This window comes from Vombatus ursinus, unplaced genomic scaffold (genome assembly GCF_900497805.2).
Source record: "Vombatus ursinus unplaced genomic scaffold, bare-nosed wombat genome assembly UNPS02014781.1, whole genome shotgun sequence".
NCBI classification, from domain to species: domain Eukaryota; kingdom Metazoa; phylum Chordata; class Mammalia; order Diprotodontia; family Vombatidae; genus Vombatus; species Vombatus ursinus.
In genome coordinates, this window is record NW_020954559.1 from 41,842,260 (window position 1) to 41,865,594 (window position 23,335).

The 23,335-nt window shown below is 36.2% G+C and overlaps 1 protein-coding gene across 5 annotated transcripts in view; it reads right to left on the minus strand.

Annotated features, from left to right (window-relative positions):
- Nucleotides 1-259: 259 nt before the first annotated feature.
- LOC114046283 (coiled-coil domain-containing protein 138-like) overlaps nucleotides 260-23,335 on the minus strand; it is a 67,954-nt gene continuing 44,878 nt past the window's right edge. For all 5 annotated transcript variants that reach the window (XM_027866574.1, XM_027866575.1, XM_027866573.1 and 2 more), the window contains 2 exons: nucleotides 3,035-3,173; nucleotides 260-782 (listed from right to left, as the gene is read on the minus strand). In XM_027866574.1, the coding sequence (XP_027722375.1) occupies nucleotides 617-782; nucleotides 3,035-3,173 (305 nt within the window). In that variant the 3' untranslated portion in view covers nucleotides 260-616. The remainder of the gene's footprint in view (nucleotides 783-3,034; nucleotides 3,174-23,335) is intronic.

A 23,335-nucleotide genomic window follows, 5' to 3' on the forward strand; every position in this document is an offset into this window, starting at 1 on the left:
AAATCATATATCTGTGAAACATTGAAGAGAAAGCTTATTAGAGGACTGATAATATTGTAGAATCTCTATGACTAGTCAAAGACATACACCTGGTGAGAAAAACCACAAAAAGGCATTCCTAGATATTAATAAAGTTTTCTCAAAGGGCAATGCTTAGAAAAGCTCATAACACATGAGTACAGCTAGGATACATAGTAGATAAGTGGCTTCTTCAAAAAACTCATTTCAGAAAATGGAAAGATAACAAGCTCTAATCCTCTTTGCAAATTAACATCAACTTTATTCAGAATTAACAATCACATAATTTTAAAATAATTTTCCTGAAAGACTTGTAAAAAAAGTAAGCTTTACAAGTGTCACGAACTCTGAAAGTTCAGGCTATTATGTTAGTTGTATCACTCTGTTTGAAAAGGAGAATTCTAATAGTTCCACAATATCTTTTTATTCAATTAGAAAATATTTGAAATGTTGTCTATTTGCCCTTCATGATAAACAATGCCATGCAACAACATGTCTTATAATTTTACTTAGCAAAATTTTAGTCACTTTGGTCAATCTTTCAATTTTTACAAATAAGTAATATGCATAGAAAATTTTTAAAAAATAATAAACTTGTCTAACTATTTGCAGTAGTGACAAGGGAGTTGCATTTAGTTAAACCCAAATTGAAGAGAGTTGAATTAAGGTTGATACAAAGAAAGACATGCTCTGGATTTGCTGTCCTCTGGATTTCTTGAAGCATCAGGTGAAGTGTAAAGAGTTCAAACAACTTCTTATTACTCCTGTAAGAAATATTTTTGTATTGAATTAATCACATGTACAATGTCTATAATGATATAAGAAATAAGAATTATCTTATAATACTAAAAATAGGAGAATGGTAGAATTCCCTGAGGGTTTTAATGGACTGCAATCACAATAAGAATCAATAGCGCCATTCAGAAGTACAAAAGACTAATGCAATCTTAGCCTACAAATAGAAAAAAAAATGCCTAGAATTATGAAGGCAACAAAATTCAGCTGAACTCTGAATCATGACCATGTATCTATAGTACAAGGTTCTATTCTGGACACATTTTTGGAAATAACTTGACAAACTATGGATTTCGGGCAACGGGAGAAGAGAATGTCCAGAAGACAGCAATCGTGGTGAGGGACTTTAATACTATAGCACCAGTGAATGAACTGGGTATATTTCATCTAAAGAAGAGAAGATACAAGGGAATGTGAGAGTTGTCTGGTTCTACTTGACCTCAAAGGACAGTCTTAAATCAACCGGTAGAAGCTGCTGAGGCAAGAATGAGAATTGATGTAAGGAAAGAATTCCTAACATTTAGGAAGTGGAATAAGCTGCCTTGGGAGGTAGAGGGTTCCCTTTACTAATAGTCTTTAAGCCAAGGATACACAGATCACTCATTAAGGATGATGTTAGAAGGAATTCCCATACAGGTACAGGCTGGGCTCTGATGTCCTTTCTAATTCAGTCCCTATTATTCTGAGTTATGTCTCTACTATAAAATTAGAGCCACAGAACTGACTACCATGTTTTATCTAACTTCTCGTATCTAACTTAAATTTAAAGATATCTAGATGCTTTCAAGCATTCATCACCTCTCTCCCACTCACTTCTCCTACTAACCTGCCAGGCAATTTCATCTGCAATAAGAATTAGATTTTATATATTTCTGATTTTCTTGCCATGGTACATTTACTTTATGTGAGAAACAGCAAATGACCTTAAGTACCCATCAATTTAGATATGAAAGGATTTAATTTGCATCTTTGCAACTTCAAAAATTTGCTAAAAAATTTGAGTATTATATTATTCCCAGCCGTTTATTCAAACTTTGTTTAAGTTGTTTATCTGAGTTTGAAATGGGTATGAGCTCCAAAATATGGAATTTAAAAGTAATGCATACAAAGTCGAGATTTTATAGATGAGGAAACTGAGGTACAGAGAGGTTGAGTATCATACCCAACGGGTAGCTAGGAGTAGTTAGTGAGACAAGTAAGATATGAACCCAGCTCCTGACTCTCCATCTAGCCCTCTTTCTACTGCAGCAGGATACCTCCTCTACACCAGAGGTGTCAAACTATAGCCCACTGGCCTCAAACAAACCAGATTAAATGAAATTAAGAAATATTTAACAAAATAAATAAAAATATAATACACAACACAGATAATGTTAATTTGTGGTTTTCTAAATCAATATGCAGACATCAGCAGGGTTCAGTTTCTACTTGAGTTTGACACCACTGCTCTAATTTTACCCTCACCATTAACTAAGAAATGGTAAACAACCTTTTAAAACCCGTTTCTTCAACTGAAAAAATGGAAATGGCATGATGATATAACTGCCAAAGTATACTATTTATATTTTATGCACAGCATACTACAAATAGAAATATTATAAAGGTATGCAACACATACAAAAATCAGATTTAATACAAGGTTACATACATTACTTATAACTTGTTCTCACTGAGCTAAAACATGAATAAAACTTTACGCTATGGGAAACTAAATTTCTATGAGTTTCAAATTTCTATTTCTTTGTGGCCCATCACTGAGCTGGCCCTAAGACATGCATCTTCTGGCCCCAACAACTCTCAAAAAGATTCTGCAAAGTCACACGTCCGTGGTCTGCTTTAATAGTAAAAGAAGTACCCACCACAACAGAGATACTTTGAATATGAAAATATTTCCTTAAGAACATTTTCAGGACCCAGGACTCAAAGCTGGAAAGAACTTTAGAGATGGAATCTAACACCCTCATGGCACAGATAAAGAACAGGACACCCAAAAAGGGTAAGTAACTGGCCCAGGGTAACACAGGCAGTAAGAATAATTAGAGTTTCAAGCACAGGTTCTTTGACTCTAAATTCAGAGCTATTTCCATTACATTTTACTATCTCTACTGAAGTATTTTCTTGTGAGCAAACTAGTGAACTGGCCTAAATTGGCCTAAGTTTATCCAACAAGGATGCTAAGAGGTATAAATAGAAAAATACTACAAATGAACAAAATCTTTACTTGATTTTGGAGAGTTTCTGTAGTATAATGCTGAGTTTTTCCAGTATCTGCAGATCAAGTTTAGGGTGTCGGAGTAGCACAGAACAGGTACGAAAAAATAATACATTGCTACAGGCTTCTAGGAAAGGCTGCAAGAATCCTATTAAAAAAAAAACCAAAATGAATTGTGTTAACAGAGTACAATATGAAAAAACAGAAACTCCATGTTTAAAATTCTACAACAACATAGGATCATGGAGCTTAGAGAAAGAAGAACTCAATGAAATCAATCTAGTCCAGCTTTTTTATTTTACAAATGAGGAAACTAAGGCCCGTAGGGGTTAAGTGACCTAACCAAGTCAATTAGGTAATAAGTAGCAAAGCTGAGATCTGAACTCATTTTCAATGACTCTAAATCCAATGTGCTTGCCACTAAATCATACTGACTCTAAAATAATATTACATTTTAAACGAAAGTACCATTTGCTTTTCAATGAGTGATACAAAATCAAGGTTTTCTGAGAGGGAAAAGGACAAAGGCTTCTTCTTCAATTAACCTAAGCCAATAAACCGAATTTCCCTTGTTAATGCTATGAAATTTCCTTAAGAATAAATTAAAAGAATTAGAGAAAACTTAATAAGGAACTTCAATTACCTCACAATTTTTCCAAGTACTACTTACCCAATAACTTGTTACTGGCTGAAATCTCTTCTGTTTTTAAAAATCCAAAGTTCCTTTATTGATAAACTGAACAACAAAATCTCTAAAATTGTTTCCAACCTTCAGTGACAAAGTTATAACCTCAGTTCAGGCCCTCAACACTTCCCACCCTGATTATTTCAACAGCCTCCTAATTGATGCCCCTACTTCAAGGATCTGAATATTCTACTCCATTTTATACATAGTTGCCAAAGTAATGTTACATAAGCCCAGATCTGACCATGTGAATCCCCGACTCAACAGCCAACTCCATTGGCTTCAGGTTGCCTCTGGGATAAAATACACTTTCCTGTTTAGATTTTAAAGCCCTACACAAACTGGCCCAAGCTATCTTTCCAGGTTCACTGGACATTCCTCCCACCTCCCTAGCCTCCTGTCTCTCTGTCTCTATGCCTCGGTACTAGCTGTCCCTCACATCCTTGAGGATGCCCCGAAGGCACCAGCTTCAACAAGAAGCCTTTCCTGATCCCCTTAGTGTCCTCCCACACTAACTACTTTTGTCTTCAACTATTCGGTGTGTGTGACTAGTGTATGTCAAAGTATTTAGTAACTTTATATTTATGCTATATTTTTATATGCATTTCATTTCCTCCATCTGAATGTAAACCCATTATGAGTCGAGACCATGTCATTCTTTGTATCTTCAGTGCCTCCAAGAATGCCTAGCATATAGAAGGCACTGTTGTTTGATAAGCATGAAATAATTTGAGGAAGGAGGGGACATGAATCAGAGGGAAGAATCATGAAGGGCTTCCAGTAGAAGGCATCAGTAAGTCAACAAACATTTATGAAGGGCCTATTATGCCTCCAGATACTGTGCTAAGTGCAAGGGATACAAGGGAAGGCCAAAAACAATCCCTACTCTTAGGGAGTTCACAATCCAATGGGGGAGTATATACAAACAAGCTATATACAAGATAAAATAGAAATAATCAATAGGCATTAGGAGAGGTTGGGAAAGGTTTCCTGTTGAAGGTGAAATTTTATTTGGCACTTGAAGGAAGCCATGATGCCAAGAAGAGAAAGGAGAGAATTCCACACACAGGGGTATAGCCAGCAAAAAAGTCTGGAGTTGAGACAGTGTCTTCTTTGAGGAACAACAAGAAAGTTAGTGTCACAGTGGGGGTATAAGGTGTAAGAAGACTGGAGGACGCAGGGTGAAGGTTATGAAAGGCTTTGAATGCCAAAGAGAGGTTTTAAAATTCGATCTTAGAGGTGACAGAAAGCCAGCAGAGTTAAATGAGTGGGTATGGGGGTGTGTGTAACATGGTCAGACTTTAGGAGAATCATTTTTACAAATGAGGAGAGGATGGGCTGAAATACAGAAACCTGTGGTGGGCAAACCAACCAGCTGTCTACTGCAACAGGGCAGGCATGAAGTGAGGAGGGCTTGCACCAGAGTGACAGCACACAAAAAGGTCCCTGAAGTACACAAAGAATTTAAGGGGTTAAAGTGAAAAGGGGGTGTATTCTAGGAATGGGGGTCAAGTCACAGGAACATGTTGGTACAGTGTGAGACAGTGAGGGGGAATGACCAACATTTAAAACAATTTTTATGGAATATCTGGTTTAATTTATAAATTTTGGGTTTCAGCAGGAGGTGTGAATAAGATGTATACTTATATATACATATAAAGAAAAGGACCTTTTGTTTGGTCATGGTGTTTGATCAAAATAAGAGAGGTGATATCATGCATATCAATAAATGAATAGCAGATCACATATCAGAAAATATATCAACTATAGAGTGTATTCATAAAGACTTGGTATATTTAAAAACTTTAATAAATCAGGTTGCAGCATGTATAACCTATATCTGATTGCTTACTGTCTCAGAGAGGGGAAGGGAGAGAGGAAAGGAAAGAATTTGGAACTCAAAACTTTAAATAAAAATGCTTAAGTAAATAAATCAGGTTCAAGTTCTGTAGATACAACATGTAAGCAGTATTTAAAAGTAAATTTGTTAAAGCTTGAAACAACTATACAATAACATATTTTTATTTGAAATTCTACAAAAAATGAAAAAACACTACTGCAGATCAGGAGGTGAACAGAGTTCTATGGCCAGCAAAGTTGAAACTGATGTGAGAAGAAAATTCATTTGGCGCCATCCTGACTCTTCCATCTCCCTCAACTCCAACGTCCAGTTACCTTCCCTCTACTCATTCAGCTTCTACCTTGTTTAGGCCTTTATCACACAACCACCTCCTAATTTGTCTTCCTTCCCCTAGTCTCTTTCCAAATCCATTCTCTGAGTAATTGTGAAGATGATATTCCTAAAACACAGATCTGACCATGTCACAATTGTACTAAAAATCCTTCAATGGCCCCCTAGTGTTTCTAGCATAAAATACAAAACTCTAGACGTTCAAATCTAGTCACAGTCTGGTCGCTATGTCCCCTTTCTAGTCTTGTATCACATGACTTCCCTTCATGCACTCTGGCTTGCTAGCCATTCCCCATATCCACCCTTCCATGTCATGCCCTTGCACAGTGGTGTCCCTTGTCAGGAAGCCATTGCCATGTCATCTCCACCCACAGAATCTTGTTTCCTTCGAAGCACAGCTCAAGTGCCACCTATTACACAAAGCTTTTACTGACTCCCCTCACAATCAGCTCGTTTCTTTTTTCAAATTACTTTGTATTTATTCCAGTAGAATGTGGGCTCATTGATGGCAAAGACTTTTTTGTCATTGTATTCCCAGCGCTTAGTATCCCCATGTACCTGACATTTTAAATAGGTGTCTAATAAATATCTGCTGAACTTAACTGAAATGAATATGTACAATGAAGTGACTAAATCAGATTATCTCTAAGGTACCTTCTACCTCTAAATCAATATTCCAGAGTTTACAACTATAAAAACCAAAATTATTAAAATTCAAAAATCCCCTCACCCCAGAAATTAATTTTTATTTACTTATCTGCATACATTGTTTCTTCTTAACAGAATGTAAGCTACTAGAAAGACAGGTATTGTTATCATTTCTGTCTTTACCTCAGTGGATAGAATGCAAGGCCTGAAGTCAGGAAAACCTGAGTTCAAACCTCGCCTCAGACACTTCCTAGCTGTGTGACCCTGGGCACACTTAACCTCTGTTTGCCTCAGTTACCTCATTTGTAAAATAGGATGACAGCACCTACCTTGCAAGATTATAGTGAGGATCAAATGAGATAGTATTTGTAAAGTACTTAGCACAATGCCTGGAGCATACAAAGCAGCACTATGCTAATATTAGCTAATATCATCATCATCATCATCATCATCATCATCATCACCACCATCTTTGTTTCCCTAGTACCATACTTGGCACTTAAATGTTTGTTAAAGTGAACTGTTGAAAGAGAACAGAACCTTATGAAGGATATGCATATAAACATATGTGTGTATCTCTATGTGAATGTGAATATGTATATACATATACATATATATAGATATACATATCTATACATATATATAGATATGTATACTATATATATACACAAATATAGATAGAGAGACAGAAAAGGGAAAGGGAAAAGGTAGGGAGAGAAAAAGAAAATACATAAGCAACTGGGACTTAGAGTGAGTAACATATACGGAACTTGAGAATATCACAAAATAAATTACCATAGTAAAATTCAAAACATTATCAAGTGAACTTTCTAGCATTACTAGCAAAATGGAAGAAAACCAAGGACATCGGCAATTTTTAGTAGCCAGAATATATGTATATTTTTAAAAGTGAAGATTTCAAAGGTCCTTTAAAGGTGAGGGAAGAATATTGAACTGTCTTCAGATCCCTATGCTAAAACCACTGAAGCAGATATTTTTGTTTTTATGTTGCTTTAGTCATGTCTAACTCTTCGTGACCCCATTTGGGGTTTTCCTGGCAAAGACAGTGAAGTACTTCGCCATTTCCTTCACCAGATCATTTTACAGATGAGGAAACTGAGGTAAACAAAATCAAGTGATTCTGGGTTTAGTGGCCCAGGGTTACACAACTAGTAAGTGTTTGAAGTCAGATTAACTCAGGAAGATGAGTCTTCCTAACTCTAAGCCCAATGCTCTATGCACTATCCCACCTAGCTGCCCCTGAAGAGATAAACTACAGTGGGGAAAAAAACATAACTAAGAATCTTATGCTTTGTGGCATTTAGCTATAATGTTTAAACTTTGCAGTTTTCAAAATAACTTGTCTTAAAATATTCTAAGTGCTATAAAAATGTATGCAAGTTAAAAAAAAAACCTTCAAACCTTAATTTCTTAAATCGTGGAGCTTGATTCTTTTACTTTCTAATTTCAACTTTTACCCCTGCTAACAACATTTGATGCAAATTCTGTTTTTAGAATGAAAAATTATTAGTCTAATAATTTCAGAGAAATTCTCTGAAGCATGGAAAAGGCCTTGCCAACAAAAATTAATGGTAAAGATAGAACTGAAAATTTATCACACCAATATTTTACTTATGATAGAACATTATTAAGAGTATTTTTGTGCTACTTAAACTAAGACATAAAATTCTCACTTAGATAGGCATGGTACCGAGACAAACTTTTCAAAGCATATTAGTTATAAAACCTACTAAGTTTCCTGAACATCTCAGCAAGAAGCACTGTGGTAGAGTGGAAAGAGTGCTTGGCTTTGGAGTCTGAGGACCTAGGCTTGTACAACAGCTGTGCTATTCACGTGACCATAAGTAAGCAACTTCACTCTCTGAGAGCCTCAGGATGCTCATCTATAAAATGAAGAAGCTGGACTCCTAAAAAAGGTCCCCTCCTGCTCTAATCTTTAATGCTAATGAATTAAAAGTTTTTATTTAATATGGTATCATTATTTAGACTGCAGGATGTAGAAAAGGAGAATGTATCTATTTAAATATTTGCCAGTTACTTTTACTTTTAAAGACTGAGTTTTCTTAGCTCACCCAGGCTGGACGTGCAGAGGCTATGCACAGACCCAATCCTACGACTGATCAGCATGAGAACTTTGAATTGCTAGGTTTCCAAACCAGGCTGTTCACCTCTCCTCAGGCAACCTTGTGGCTCACTATATTGATGCTAGGTTTAGTGTAGACACCGGACAGGCTTAGCCCACTGCAGTTTGGAATTCCCAAGCTCAAAAGATCTGCCAAAGCTTAGAGCTGCCAAGCCTCCATGGTAGTAGCAAGGGCTGCAGTGATGGTGTGCACCACCACACCCAGCAGAGTTACTATTTCCCTTGTAAAATCAAGTTCCTCTGTATTTTGAAAACAGTAAATGTATTAATGCATAGTTGTCTAATTTGATAAGTTCTTTGGTCATAAAAAGTATGTCAGCAGTCAGGAAGCTCTTCTATAATGCAGCTGTTTCCACATATGTGGAATCACCAGTCTGTCAATAACTCACTAGATTCATACTTTATTACAGCCTTTAAAAGCTATGTCTATGCTTGTATGTGGTATAAAGCACTCATGCCTCAATTTGTTATTTTGTAAAAATGTTTCTATCTCTTTGGCATTCTCAGAGCAAAATGACAGTAAGGTGGCAAAGGAGCTAGAGCTCTAGGACTGGAGTTAGGAAAACCTGAGTTTAAATCCTCCCTCAGAGACTTACTTACCTATGTAACCCTGTGAAAGTCACTTAACCTGTTTGCCTTAGTTTCTTCACTTGTGAAATGGGGACAATAATAGCATTTTTTCCTAGGATTGTTGTGAAAATTAGTAAGATATTTTGTAAAGCACTTAGCACAGTGCCTGGCACATAACAGGCACTCTGTAAAAGCTATCTAATTATAACAATGATGGTTTAAGTCAAGATGAAAATCAGACCCAAGTCAGATCTAAGTATTAAAACATGGTATAGCACAATAAAAAGAATGTTAGACTTGGAATCATGCAAGACCTGGGTTTAGATCTTACTTCTAGAACTAACCAGCTGTGGGAGAAGGAGCAAGGCACCTAACAGCTCTGACTCTCAGTTTCTTCTTTTATAACATAGGGATATAATCACACCTACCTCACAAATACATTGTGAGGATGAAAAAAATATATGTATAACACTCATAAACAGCTATGATGCTACTTCAGAAATCTCTAACCATTTCCTCTTAGAAACATATTACGGAATTTTGAACAGGATGATTACACAAACTTCATTCAAAGAAGCTGTAACACAAAAAGAACTTGAAAAAACAAAAAATTCCTACTCAGAGTAATGCTTTCAAGATGACTTGCTCACAGCATGTCCACAGTTAAGCAGGGGTTTGACTTTATTTTAATTAAACTTTAAAACTGCTACATAATTATTAGCTAAAACATTTATATGTAACCAAGCAATGTGTGATCTACTATAAACCCTGAAACAACACAATATTTAACAATCTGTGATTTCACTGGTGCAGATATTCCCTCCACCAATGCAGCTCACCACTCATCTTATTTAGTGGATGACTTTCAAGACTTGTGGTGAAAAATCAGTACCCTGAGAGCAGCCTGAGGGTGATGAGCTTCTCCCAAATTAGCTAGGCTGGGTCTCATGTAAGATGAGTGTCATCATATGGAATGTGGAGAGATGACTGAGAATAGAACATAACTAACATTATCCTGGACAACCTACTGAAGATCAAGCACATCATAACTCATTATTGCCACAAACAAATACATGCCTTCTGTAAAAAACAAAGCAAAGGAATGATAATATATGCCACCTCACAAGACTGTTGTAATCAAAAAACACATTGTATGTAAAGCACTCTGTAAATTCAAGTGCTATATAAATATTATTATTATTAGCTGATCTTACTAATTGCAAAGAAAAACAGAAAATACTCATTCTGGAATAGAATTTGAATTGATAATTGACTACTTCAGTATCAACTAAGCAAATGTAAATGAAATCTGCAATGTTTGCACTCACTATACACATTCACAAGCCACTAATCTGTAAATAATCAGTTAGTTACGTTAAATATCTTACAAAAGCATTAATAGGTGTTACTGTCCAGGGTCACTCTTTTGAAATTTACTGACAAAGATGTAATCAGTTTTTAATCTCCGTATCAATTAATGGAATCAATCAACTTTAAGTCAGAAATGCCTTCTCACAATTGTTTTTATTAAGTCAGAAAGAATTATCCAAACAATTTTGGCAATATTTCTTGTAAAAAATAACACATTACAAAGGTTCTCCTCCACATCATTAAGTGATTTTTCTAAGACTGAAGCAAGAGAAAAACATGGCAAACCGCCTGATATACATTTGCCCAGACCATAGATTAATTATAGGAACTTAATTAGTATTATGTTTAATCTGCTAGATCAATTCTTCCTAATCTTCAAAAGTTAAATCAAATTTTAAATAAACAGGAAACTAGGACTCTAGCTTGAAAACACCTGCCACTTTTCAAAGACTTTCTCTAACAAATACACAAGTCAGAGACAAGCAAGGTCTCAAGAGTACCTGAAAACTAAACAACTCTGATCTCTGTTTCTAAAGGATCAAACTGGCAGGAAGCAGTATATGCTAAGTGCCAAAATGAGATGAATTTTGAAACTGACAGGAGGAGATTCAGTTTTTAAGAATATAAAATAGTTTTCTATCACATCTGAAATCAGTCAATAATTAGTTAATAAACATTTATTAAGTACGTACTACGTGCCAGACACTGCTTAGCACTGGAGATACAAAGAAAGGCCAAAAGTAGTCCTGCTTGCAAGGAGGAAGGCAATTCAATGGGAAGAATAACATGCAAATAATTAGGCATAAACATGCTACATACAGGATAAATTGGAAATAATGAACAGAATTAAGACGGATTGGGAATGGCATCCTATGGAAAATGAGATTTTAATCGGGACTTGAAGGATTCTAGGAGGCTAAGATGAAGAGGGAGAAAATCCCATGCATGGGGGACAGCCAGTTAAAATGCCTTGAGTCAGAAGATGAACAACCTTGTATAAGAGTACATGGGAGGCAGGGGAAGGGGGAAGTATAAGAAGACTGGGTGGGGTGCAGATCTGGTTATAAAGGGCTTTAAAAACCAAACAGAAGATTTTAAATCTGATTCTGGAGGCCTCAGGGAGCCAGTGGAGTTCAATGAGTAGGAAGAGGTGACATGATCATACATTTCTTTTAAAAAGATCACTATCACAGCTGAGTATAAGATATCGAGAATTGGGACAGAATCGAGGCAAGGAGACCAACCAGCAGGTTATTGCAGCAGACCAGGTATGAAGTGATTGGGGGTGGTGGAGTGGTGGTAGTGTCAGAGAGTGAAGAGACAAGGATGACACCTAGGTTATAAACCTGGAGGACTGAAGGATAATGGTGCCCTCAACAGTAGTACAGCAGTTAGGAAGAGGGGAGCCGGGGCAAAAATCGTTGAGTTTTGTGTTAAGTTTTCAGATTTCTAAGAGAGTTTAAGAAAGGTTAAGACTAGATATAAAGATATGAGTTTCATCAGCATAGAGATAATAATTTAATCACTTAAATTCACTTGGTGATAAGATTACCAAATGAAAAAGTATAGAGGAAGAAGAGGGCCTATGACAGAGCCCTATGGGACACTCATAGTTAGCAAGCATGACCTAGATGAAGACTCACCAAAAAAGACTGAGAAGGAGCTGTCAGAGTAGTGCTCCAAAAACTAAGGCAAAGAGTGTTTCAAGGGGAAGAAGTTGATCAACACTGTCAAAAGCTATAGAGAGGTCAAAAAGGATGAGGATTAAGAAGTTTTTAGATTTGGTAATTAAGAGATTAATAACTTTGGAGAGAGCATTTTCCATTGAATAATGAAGCTGGAAGCCAGAATGTAGTGTTAAGAAGACAGAAAAAAGGAAGTGGAGGTACCTATTGTAGATGGCCTTCTCAAGCAGGTTAGCCACAAAATGTAGGAGATACGTGGGACTACAACTGGTGGAGATGGATGAATCAAGGAAGAGGGTTTTGAGGAAAGGGAATGTTTGTAGGCAATAAGGAAGCAGCCAGTAGATGAGGAGAGATTGAAAAGAAGTGGAAGTGGGGATGAAAAAAGAGGCAGTCTGCTGGGAGAAAATATGATGGAATGGCATCACTTGTACATGATGAGGAATTAGCCTTAGCAAAGAGAAGTCACCTCTTCATATGAGATGGAGGTAAAAGAGAAAGGTAACGAGGAGGGGAAGAGAGAGAACTCTTGGTTAACTGCCCCAATTTTTTCAGTAAAATATAAGAAAAGGTTCTCACCTAAGAGGGTGAGGAAAGGAAAGCCATTTCAGTTTCCTGATCTCTAGGATGAGTCAAACTGAAGCTGAAGTAGCTCAGCAAACCTAAGAAAAAGAAAGGATGGTACTATAGATTTCAACATTAATAAACATTCATTGAATGCTATATGAAAGGAACTGTGTGAGGGGAATACAAAGAAGTAAAAGATAGCTTGTCCATCAGTGAGCTGGCCATGATCTTTCCTTCCTTGAAACTCTTAATCGCTTTGTTTATACTACTAGGTACATATGATGCTTCATCGTGCTTTAGTTACTTGTCCATAGATTTGGAGCTGTAAAGGACACTTTAGTCCAACCCCCTTATTTTACAGGTAAGAAAACCAAAGATTAGAGAGGTTAAGCTGACTTGCCCAAGATGACATAAATAGTAAACTGGAAATCCAAGATACAAACAACTCCCATGGCTCCAGATTGAGTCTCTGTCTCCTGCAGCATATTGCTTTCTGAATTTTATATGTAGATACCATTTCTCTATAAACTCCTTGATAGCTATGCCTTGCCTTATTTTTCTTTCCATTTCAAAACTTAAAAGTTCATAGAAATATTATAGAATTTATAGACTTCACAAAATACCAAGATTCAAAGAATCTTAGAGTTGGAAAATACTACTACTAAGTTATTTATTCTTCCCAAATTATGATTCCCATCTACAAAACCAGATGAAGATCTATGGTGATGAGAGCCTCACTACATAAAGCAAGGCAGCTTCTCTATTTTCATACAACTTTAATTGTTAGAAAGTTTTCCCTTATCAAAGAAACACAGAATTTCAGAGTTAAAAGGAATATCAATGGTCACTAGGTGCAACTCAGAGCTGAAAAAGAATCCCTTTTACAATATTCTCCAACAAGTCATCATCCAACCTTTCCTTAAGATCTCCAATGAGGTAGAACCCACAATCTCTTGAAGGAGTCCATTCTTTTAAATAGTTTGTTAGGAAGTTTTTTGCAAATCAAACTTAAATTTGCTTCCTTAAGCAAAACTAAGTATTTTGTTAATACTCTATCACATGTTAAAAACAATTCGACATTTATGCTACTAATAGCACTCTTTCAAAGTTCTCTGGATATTAGCTCTGAAGAACAAAAAATATTTCTCTGCATTTGGCAGGACCTAATGTGGCAAATGATACCTCCACATGAAAATTTTACCCTGTGCATATACCTTTCAATTGAATGTAATATTCACATTACACAGACATATAGGAACATTTAATTATATTTAATTCACAATTATCCACAATATAGATGTAATTATAAGTATTTAATATGTTATTATGTGCCTTCTGATGAAATTCTCCTTAGAAACTAAAATCTAATCTAAAAATTTGTAATTAATGGTCTAGTCTTAGGATAAAACATCTAACGATCTCTAACCAAAGTAAAGTCAAAATGGATTAACACAGACTTACTATATGTATCAGCATTCTATCTTTGTAAAAACATGACCTCAGAGCACAGAATAATAGAATTTTAAAGCTGGAAAGTTCTTGGAGATCATTTAGTAAAATAATCTTATTTTATAGATAAAGAAACTGAGGCACAGACAGGTTAAACAATCATCACAAGGTCACATAGCTAGTTAGGGAGCCAATGCTAGTACCCATGTCTCCTAACTCCTATAAAGTCCAGTGCTCTTTCCATCATTTGAGAATTGCATCTAATTTTAAAAACTACAACTGCAACACACTGAACTAGCCATGGCCATAAATGGCTACTCTCAAGAAAACATTACCCAAAAGCAAAAATTATACATTTACTTTTAAAAAAAAAATTCAACTTTATTTTCAAGACCACATATTCTCCTCCTCCCATCTTTCCCCTCTACCTCCTACTCCCTCTTACAAATATGTATAGTCAAGCAAAACTAATTTCTATACAGGCTATGTCCAAAAAACAAAACAAAACAAAAAAACCACCTCACTCTCTCATTTTGCTTGAATTTTCACTCCACCACCCACTCTAATTTCAGGTGAATGGCATGTTAAATCATGATATATATTTACTTCAAAATATCTGTGAGGAGACAGCCTTCTACAGAAAGAGATTCATCTCTGAAAATTGGACATCCCAGCCCAATCCTACCTGAGGTTTTATTTCTTTTCTGTTCTCTGCTTTACTGTATCACTACTACTGTCACCAATTCTCTTCCTACTCCCATTGCATATGTCCCCTTCCTTCTCCCTTACTTAGTATGCTCGAGGTCTGATACAGTTTTTCAAAAGTTCTTTATTGTGGAAAGGGGGTAAAAAAGACTCCCACATATTTACAGAGAACAGAATTATCAGTTATATCCAAGTCTCTTATTCCAAAGGCTGACTTCCTAACTAGCCCTAACCTGGTCATAGGGCCAGTTGCCATCTTTCTAGGGCTTTACATCTGGTCAACTCCAAACACTTCCTCTAGTTCATACCTAGCATTCTCTTTGTTCTCCCTCAATTAAATTATTAATTTCATTTGCATGTCAAACAACAATAACAACAGCATTCTCTCTACCCTCCTACCAACTTACATAGTCAACTCGTTCTGAAGCCTCTAGTCCTATGTATTTTAGCAAGACTTTATCCATAAACAGTATCAGAAGGGCCATTTTTTCATGAAACCAAGGTGGCACAATATAATATAATCTGTTATAATTGTTGAGAAGACAGAAGGGAAAAGGGCGGGGATTATCATTTACTTCTCTATTCAGAGGGGTTTTTTTTTTGAGGTTCTACAATGTCCACAGCATTACAACCAGTACTGCCATATTCTTAAATATAATCAAAATAACTCAATGCAACTAGTAACTATTTAAATATTCTAGCTACTTTTAGAAAAATTTTATTGATCAAACAAGGATTGCTTTTCAGGGTTTATGGGATGACAACAGACAGTCTAAATTATTTAACTCTTATTTTGCTTCTATTTTCTTTTCCAAAAGGAATGATCTTTAGACTAACAAAAATGTTAATATGTAATAGAAAGCCAAGATAAGTGAGCAGGCTGTCAAACAGCATCTAGCTGCCCTCAAAGAGTTCAGATCACCAGATCTAGACAACTATATCCCAGAGTGCTGGAAACTGATGAGCCACTACCATCACTTTCTAAAAGATTTGGTAGAAGAAGAATGGCACTCACAGGACAGATGGGCAAATATTCCACTTTTCAAAAAATTCTAAGATGGAAGATCCTGTAAAGTACACACCAGAAATCTTGCTATTACAAGCAGAATTCTAGGACAAATTATAGGAAATAATATGCAAGCAGTCAGAAAACAACATGTCAATTACTAAAAGTTGGCAGAGCCTTAACTAAAAATGTTCATGGTGAAGTCTTTTGAATGTCAATGCCTTATAAAATTAATGAATGTGAAGATTTCAGCCAGGACACACACTGAAATGGAGAGAATTCAAACTCAGATAAAACCCTATGGATAAAGAAATGCCCTGCATACTGTCCCACAGCAGCTATTTCTCTTTTCAGGTCTCCAAACACCTGCCACCCCCATTACCTGTGCTTATATAAGATGACTTGGACAACTACTACCCCGGGCAGCTAGGTGGCAAAGTGGGTAGAAGGCCAGGCCTGAGTCAGGAAGATCTGAGTTTAAATGTAGCCTGAGACAGCTGTGCAACCCTGGGCAAGTCATTTAATCCTGTTTGCTCAGTTTCCTCATCTGCAAAATGAGCTGAAAAAGGAAATGGCAAACTATTCCAATATCTTTGCCAAGAAAACCCCAAAATGGGGTCATGAAGAGTCGGACACGACTGAAAACAACTAAACAACAACAAAACTAAAGTATACCATTAACTTGTAAAGAAAAAAAAAAAGAAGAATCACCAGGAGACTCCTCCATACCATGCCCAGGGGTGCACAGAAGGACTACTGGAATTTTTACGTAGTTAAGTCATTGCAGGTCATAAGTATGAAATAAAGTGGCCCCAGGGTAACTGGAGAGGGTAATTCAGCATAGTCTAGAAGGGATAGGCCTACATCTGAGCCAGGAGAAGAGTTCTAGGGAGAGATCAGCCCTGAATAATAACAAGGCTCTACAGAAGGAGGTCAGTCTAGGAACTACTGCAGTAGCGCCAGAGCCCAGTAGTCAGCGTGAAGGGCCTCAGACAGGACTGGAAGCCACCTGGTAAGAAACATCATGGAAGTAGCCCAGACTTAGCAACCCCTGAGCCCAGCAGCAGGGGGAAGGGCGCCCCAGGCAAAGTCTAACATAGAGGGCATCCCAGGATCCCTGTGGCAGTAAGAAGGACCTAAGTAGAGCCCATGGCCTAAGCAGCCCTGGAAACCCTTGAAGGAAGAACCTAGTCTTGACCACTACACTCAGAACCACACAAGGCCTGTCACTCAATTCAAGAGGGCAGGAGCAAGGTGTGACCCCAGCACAGGCCATCCCTGCCCAGGTCTTCCCTGCCCCAATCTAGACACTGAAGCTGCTGAGACGGACAAACCAAGGAAAACATCAAACACTATGAGCAAATACCGTGGACTGAGAGATGCCCAAGGATAAACCCCAAGGAAAAGAGTGACCTCAAAACAAGTCCAATTAAAATCCAAGGAAAAAAAATGTCCTGGCCAAAAAGACTACAAGACTACCTAGAAAAAATGGAATAATGGATTTAAAATGCAGTATCTACAGAGGAAAGAAAAGTAAGGAAAACTGATGTCTTAGAACAGATGTTGGAAAACCTCACTCAAGAGAATGCCCTGAAAATCAAAATTAGACAAACAGAAAATGAGTCAATGAGACATAAGACATATACATAAAATCACCCAATTGAAAAAATATGTAATAAAAATATTATCAAAAACAAGTGACCTGGAAAATAGGTCACTTAAGGAGAGAAAACCTAAGAATTATCAGACTATCTAAAAATCATAACCAAAAAAATAGTACACACGTACACACACACACACAAACAAGCAACTAGAAAGAAAGAATGTAAATACCAAGGAGCCAGTCAGGATCACAGCAAGATTTAGAAACAACCATGATAAAAGAACGGAGAGTTTGGAACACAATGTTCCAGAAGACAAAGGCTACATGAATATAACTATTTTTACAACCAAGAATATCTTACTTAGTCAAATTGAGTATAATTCTAAAGAGGAAAAAAATGAATCTTTAATGAAATAGAGGCTTTCCAAGCATTACTAACCAGAATGTTGAAAAGACTATAGAACATGACATATGAGAATCATCTGAAGGGATTGGGGATGTTTAAACTGGAGAAAATAAGACATAGAGGTTTCCTTCATATATCTGAAAGGCTTTCATATGGAAGAGGGATTAGATTTGTTCTGCTTGGACAGAATGTAGTAGTGGGAGCAACAAGTATAAGTTGTAGAACAACAGATTTAGGCTTGAAATTTTTATAAAATTCTCAACAATTAGAACACCACCAAGTGTTCTTTCTGGGATTTGTGAGTATTTTGATAACTATACATATTTTATTTATCAAAAGACATTATTGGAAATGGTTCCATAAGGGTCATCAGACTGCCAAAGTCGTCCATGATACAAAGGTAGTTAAAAAAGCCCTTGCATTAGACCTTCCCAAAAATGGGAACAAGTTGTCACAGGAAATAGTGGGCTCCCCCTCACTGGAGATCATCAATTAAAGGCTAGATGACCACTAGTAAGAGATGCTGCAGCAGGTGGGTCAGCTAGGAGGCATGCTGAAGATGAGAGGCACTTAGGTGGCACAATGGATAGTGCGTTAGACATAGTGTCAGGAAACTTAAGTTCAAATCCTGCCTCAAGCACCAATGAGCTATGTGACTCTGAGCAAGTCATTCCATGTCTCTCAGTTCAGTTTCCTAATCTGTTTTCCTCATTCCATTTCCTCATCCTCATTTTTCTCATGTACAAGGTGGTAATAATAGCCCCTACTTCACAGGGATATTGTGAGGATCAAATGAGATAACAAATGTAAAGCAAGCCTTAAAGTGCTATATAAATGTTAACTATTATTATCAGGTACAGATTAGACTAGGCAGTCTCTGAGTTCTTCTCCAACTCTTAGATTCTGTGCCTCTTTTAAAAGGAAAATATAACGTAAAACTGTCTTAACAATATCCTAATATTATCACATAATCACTCTGATCAGAAATGTAATTTGTACTTAAAAGTTTTCTCATGCTCAAAATTCTCCCAAAATATACTTATCAATGATTAAATGTCCTCTCAAATGCCTATTCTCAGTCTCTGTCGACTTGATAGAGAAGTTCCTCAGAGCTATTTCAGTGATAGGCATATACCCCAAAGGGGTCACTGCCAAAAAAAAGAAAAGTTCTGTACACACTAAAACATTTGTAGCAACACTTCTCATGGAAGCAAAGAACTGGAAACAAAATAGATGCCCACTGAATCGAGAATGGCTAAGCAAACTGTGGTCCATAAATATAATGAAATATTACTGTGTTGTATGAAATTATGAATAAGATGAATATCAAGAAGCATGGAAGGATCTATATGAACTAAAGCAAAGTAAAGTAAGCAAGGTCAGGAAAATGATATCCACAATGACTACAACAATGTTAACAAAAAGAACCACCACCACAAAACAATAAAAATTAAATGCTGCAAAGTTATAAAGAAAAAGTTTGGTCTTAAAGAAGATACATGAAAGACATCTCCCCCTCCCAACTCCTTTGCAGAAGTTAATGTACACTGGTTGAATGCTATATAAGGAGTCAGATTTTTTTTCTACTGTGTTAATTGGTTTTGCTGAATTTTTTGATTCTTTGTCATAAAGGATGGATCCTTCTCAAGGAAGGGAAACAATAAATAAATAAATTTAGGCAATGTTAAAAAAAGGCACTAATAAAAATCTATTTATTAAAAAAAAAAGTTATCCAGAGCAATATAATTCTAATTTTTTATCATTATTCTGGAGTTGATTTCAAGAAGTTTCAAATTCAAAGTCATAAGACTGAGCCACAATAAATACTTATCAGATCTAACTAAGGCTGAAAAAAAAAAGAAAAGGAGACTTTATAAAAGATGATTTCCATCTTTGCATTTTAATTATACACCCCCCACACAGGCATCACTAAAACAAAAATCTAAACATTTGACTGAACTTTGTTTGCCTTGCATTTAAGTCTGAAAGTTCAATTTCATAACCACTAATTTTCTACTTTTTAAAATGGTTGATAGTATGTATCTTTGTCTTAGTACATATCTTAAGCTACATTTAACTGAGTTAAAGATACTTATCTGTTATTAAGAGATTTTCAATTAATACATTATTCAGTCATCCTTTTCAAGAAATGAGTGCTGAAATGAAGTTTACAAAGGTAGTCAGGATAAAAGACAACTAGAACAGGATTTCCTTTTAAATAGGTGAGCTGGATTCTTTATCCTGTATGCTATAAATCTCTTGAACTTCTGAGTTCATCATTTTGTTGAAAAAATCAATTTCGTTCCACATTTAAAAGGGAGAAAACAATGCCTACCAACAGTATTTATTAAACTGAAATCTGGAGGGGAGGGAGAGGGTTCAAATAACAAATATTTTTTAAATTAGTCTGTCTTTCCCTCAACACTTCTCATGAGCAATTAAAAAAAACTCTTAAAAAACAAATCCCGCATTATATATCTACATACTACAACAAAATAAATTCCCACAGTAGCCATGTCTGAAAATGTACCTTAAGTTCATCATCCTTCTGACAGTAGGCAAGTACTGTTTCATCTTCACTTTTTTGGATTCATGTTCTTTCATTATGTTGATCAGAGTTCTAAATCCATTAAAAGTTGTTCTTCTCTATAACCTAAAATTTGGATCTTTAATTTTTTTATATAGCTACCAAAGTTTGTGTTCAAAAAAGAGATTAACCTTTCCATCTTCTTTGTTACATAATTCAGTACTGAATGATCACCTATAGGCAGTTCTTGACTTAATAGTGATTTATTAGTTTCTATTAGACCTTACAGTAAAAAAAGCTATACCACAGTATATGACACATTATTACACAGTAGGTTATCTCATGAACTAACACAAAAACTGACAGGAAAATGTACTTGACCTGTATAAAATCAATCTAGAACCTGAATATAAATAAAATTTAATAGGTCTTTACCCTCTCTAATTTTATGCAACACTACTGTACCCTTCTACAACATCCTTGACAACTGTTCATCAAGCTTTACCTTGAAGGCCTCAAGTGATACCTTTTAATAAAGGTGCTCAAATGGATTTCTTGACAAAACCACCTAGGAAATATCTTGGAAGTTCAGTATACTAAATAAGAATGAGGTTATCTGCAAAATGTATTGAAATGCAATGTTGCCACTCAAATGTTAAATAACATCTTACCTAAAAGCAGAAAAGTTTCTAGGTCTTAATACGAACAGCATATTTAAATAATGACACAAAGTTAAATCCCTCTCTAGTCAAGCTAATTGTGACCTATGAACAAAAGTATTCTCTGAATACTTCAAATCATTCAGGTTTATATACAGCTGAACCCAAATTACCAAGCAACAGCTATCAACAACAGACCTGAAAAGAAAAAGAAAACTACACATACAAATCATGAAGTGATTTCTTTACTGCAATACTCAACTATCTAATGCAGTGTACAAAACAATATAATCATAGGTTTTTAATGGAAAAAAGTTCTCTGACCACTATGCAGATAAGTTAACACCACTAGATGGCTCTTACTTCACATTCTAGGAAATGCATTTAAAACACCTTTTAAATACCAATATTTGTCCTGTCATTACTGATTCTTGAGAAGTAAAAATAATTATTGAATGGGATGAGACTGAAAGATTCCTTCAGTTTTATTCCATATTTAAAAGGTCATATTATTTGAAAAACAATTAGGTATGAAATGAGTTTTAAGTTTAAAATAATAAAATATAATTAGAGCTGCCAAAAAGTATATTGAGCTGCTTTAGTGTAAGACAGTAAATATCTTTCACTCTCATTCCATTCAATAATATTTATAGTATTATATATTGACTCTCTAAGTTGAAAGATGACAGAAGAGTATTTTTTTTTATTATGGTGAGAATGGAAAATTTATTCAACATAGTAGAGATAATGTACCAGAAAAATGGATCAGACATTATTGAAAGTTCACACTTGCCCCATACCAGAATTAGTACACATCTTAAATAAGGTGAATAGGAAATAATTCTTAATCCCATTTTACAGATTTAGACATGAAAAGGTCAAGAATACATTCTTAAACACCTAGGAACAAAACTAAGATCTTCAAATCCAGTCCCTATACAACAGAATATACTCTCTTTAACAAAAAAAAAGCCATTAAATATTCAGTTTAAAAATTCAAAGAAATATAATTCCAACAAAGGTGGCAAAAACTACATTAGAGAGAAAAATACAATCATTCTGTGGAATAAAGTTACTGAGTGTTGGCCACAGGATTTAGTGTTAGGTTAACAGTACTGATTGCCAACCCCTTTCTTTACAGTGATATCTCTCTTCCCTCCCTCTAGCTGAAGACAATCGATATTTACTACTTTATCTACTTCACTGTTAGTTTCTACTCTGTGGCAGCCACAAACATTTGTAGAGAATATACTGGGCAGGGATAATACTGGGTATATTCAGGTTGAAACTGAAAAAAACTGAGAGAACTGTGGCTTTTTAAGTACTGAACTTATCTAAGGTTCAGGATATTAACAAAGATTTATATATCTCAACACCAAAAAGTATTCACTAGATATTCTTATACACATTATCTGCCATTTCAGGTACTAAACAACTGAACTTGCTCCATTCAAGTGATGATACTACTAATAATAAAAATGTATTTATAACATATACTATTTAACTGAATCTATAAATTTTTCAGAATCAGTCCATGTAGATATTCAAAGCACCAAAAAACACAACCGATCAGGCACAGAATATCTGTGCTACTCTATATTGTGAGGGGCGGTCTGATGTTGGCTGCTGCCAGGTGAGGGTTGTGGCAAGATTGGGGTAGGATCTGGGTATTAGGAAGCAACCGGAGCTCACGCCCCCGAGGCAGGGGCTGTGGTAGGCGGAGTTGTGGTGAACTGGGATGGGCTGGATACGGAGAAGCCCTGAGGCAGTGGGCAGTGCTATGTGAGATAAGCTGGGGAAGGATCAGGATACAAGGAAGTAGCGGAGCACGTGCTCCTGAGGCAGGGGGCTGTGCCACGTGGGAGTGGGATGGCAGAGGACAAGTTCCCTTTGCTTAGTCCCCTCCCTATATGCAATGTCAACCCCAGACGCCTCCTTCCTGTGTCCTTCCTGACTTCCTGGGTCACGTACCTTCCCTTTGTGTAGCACTGACCCCAGATGCCTCCTCCCGGTATCTGGGCCTGACTTCCTAGGTCACGTGCTCTCTCTTTGTCTATGCACTAATCCCAGACGC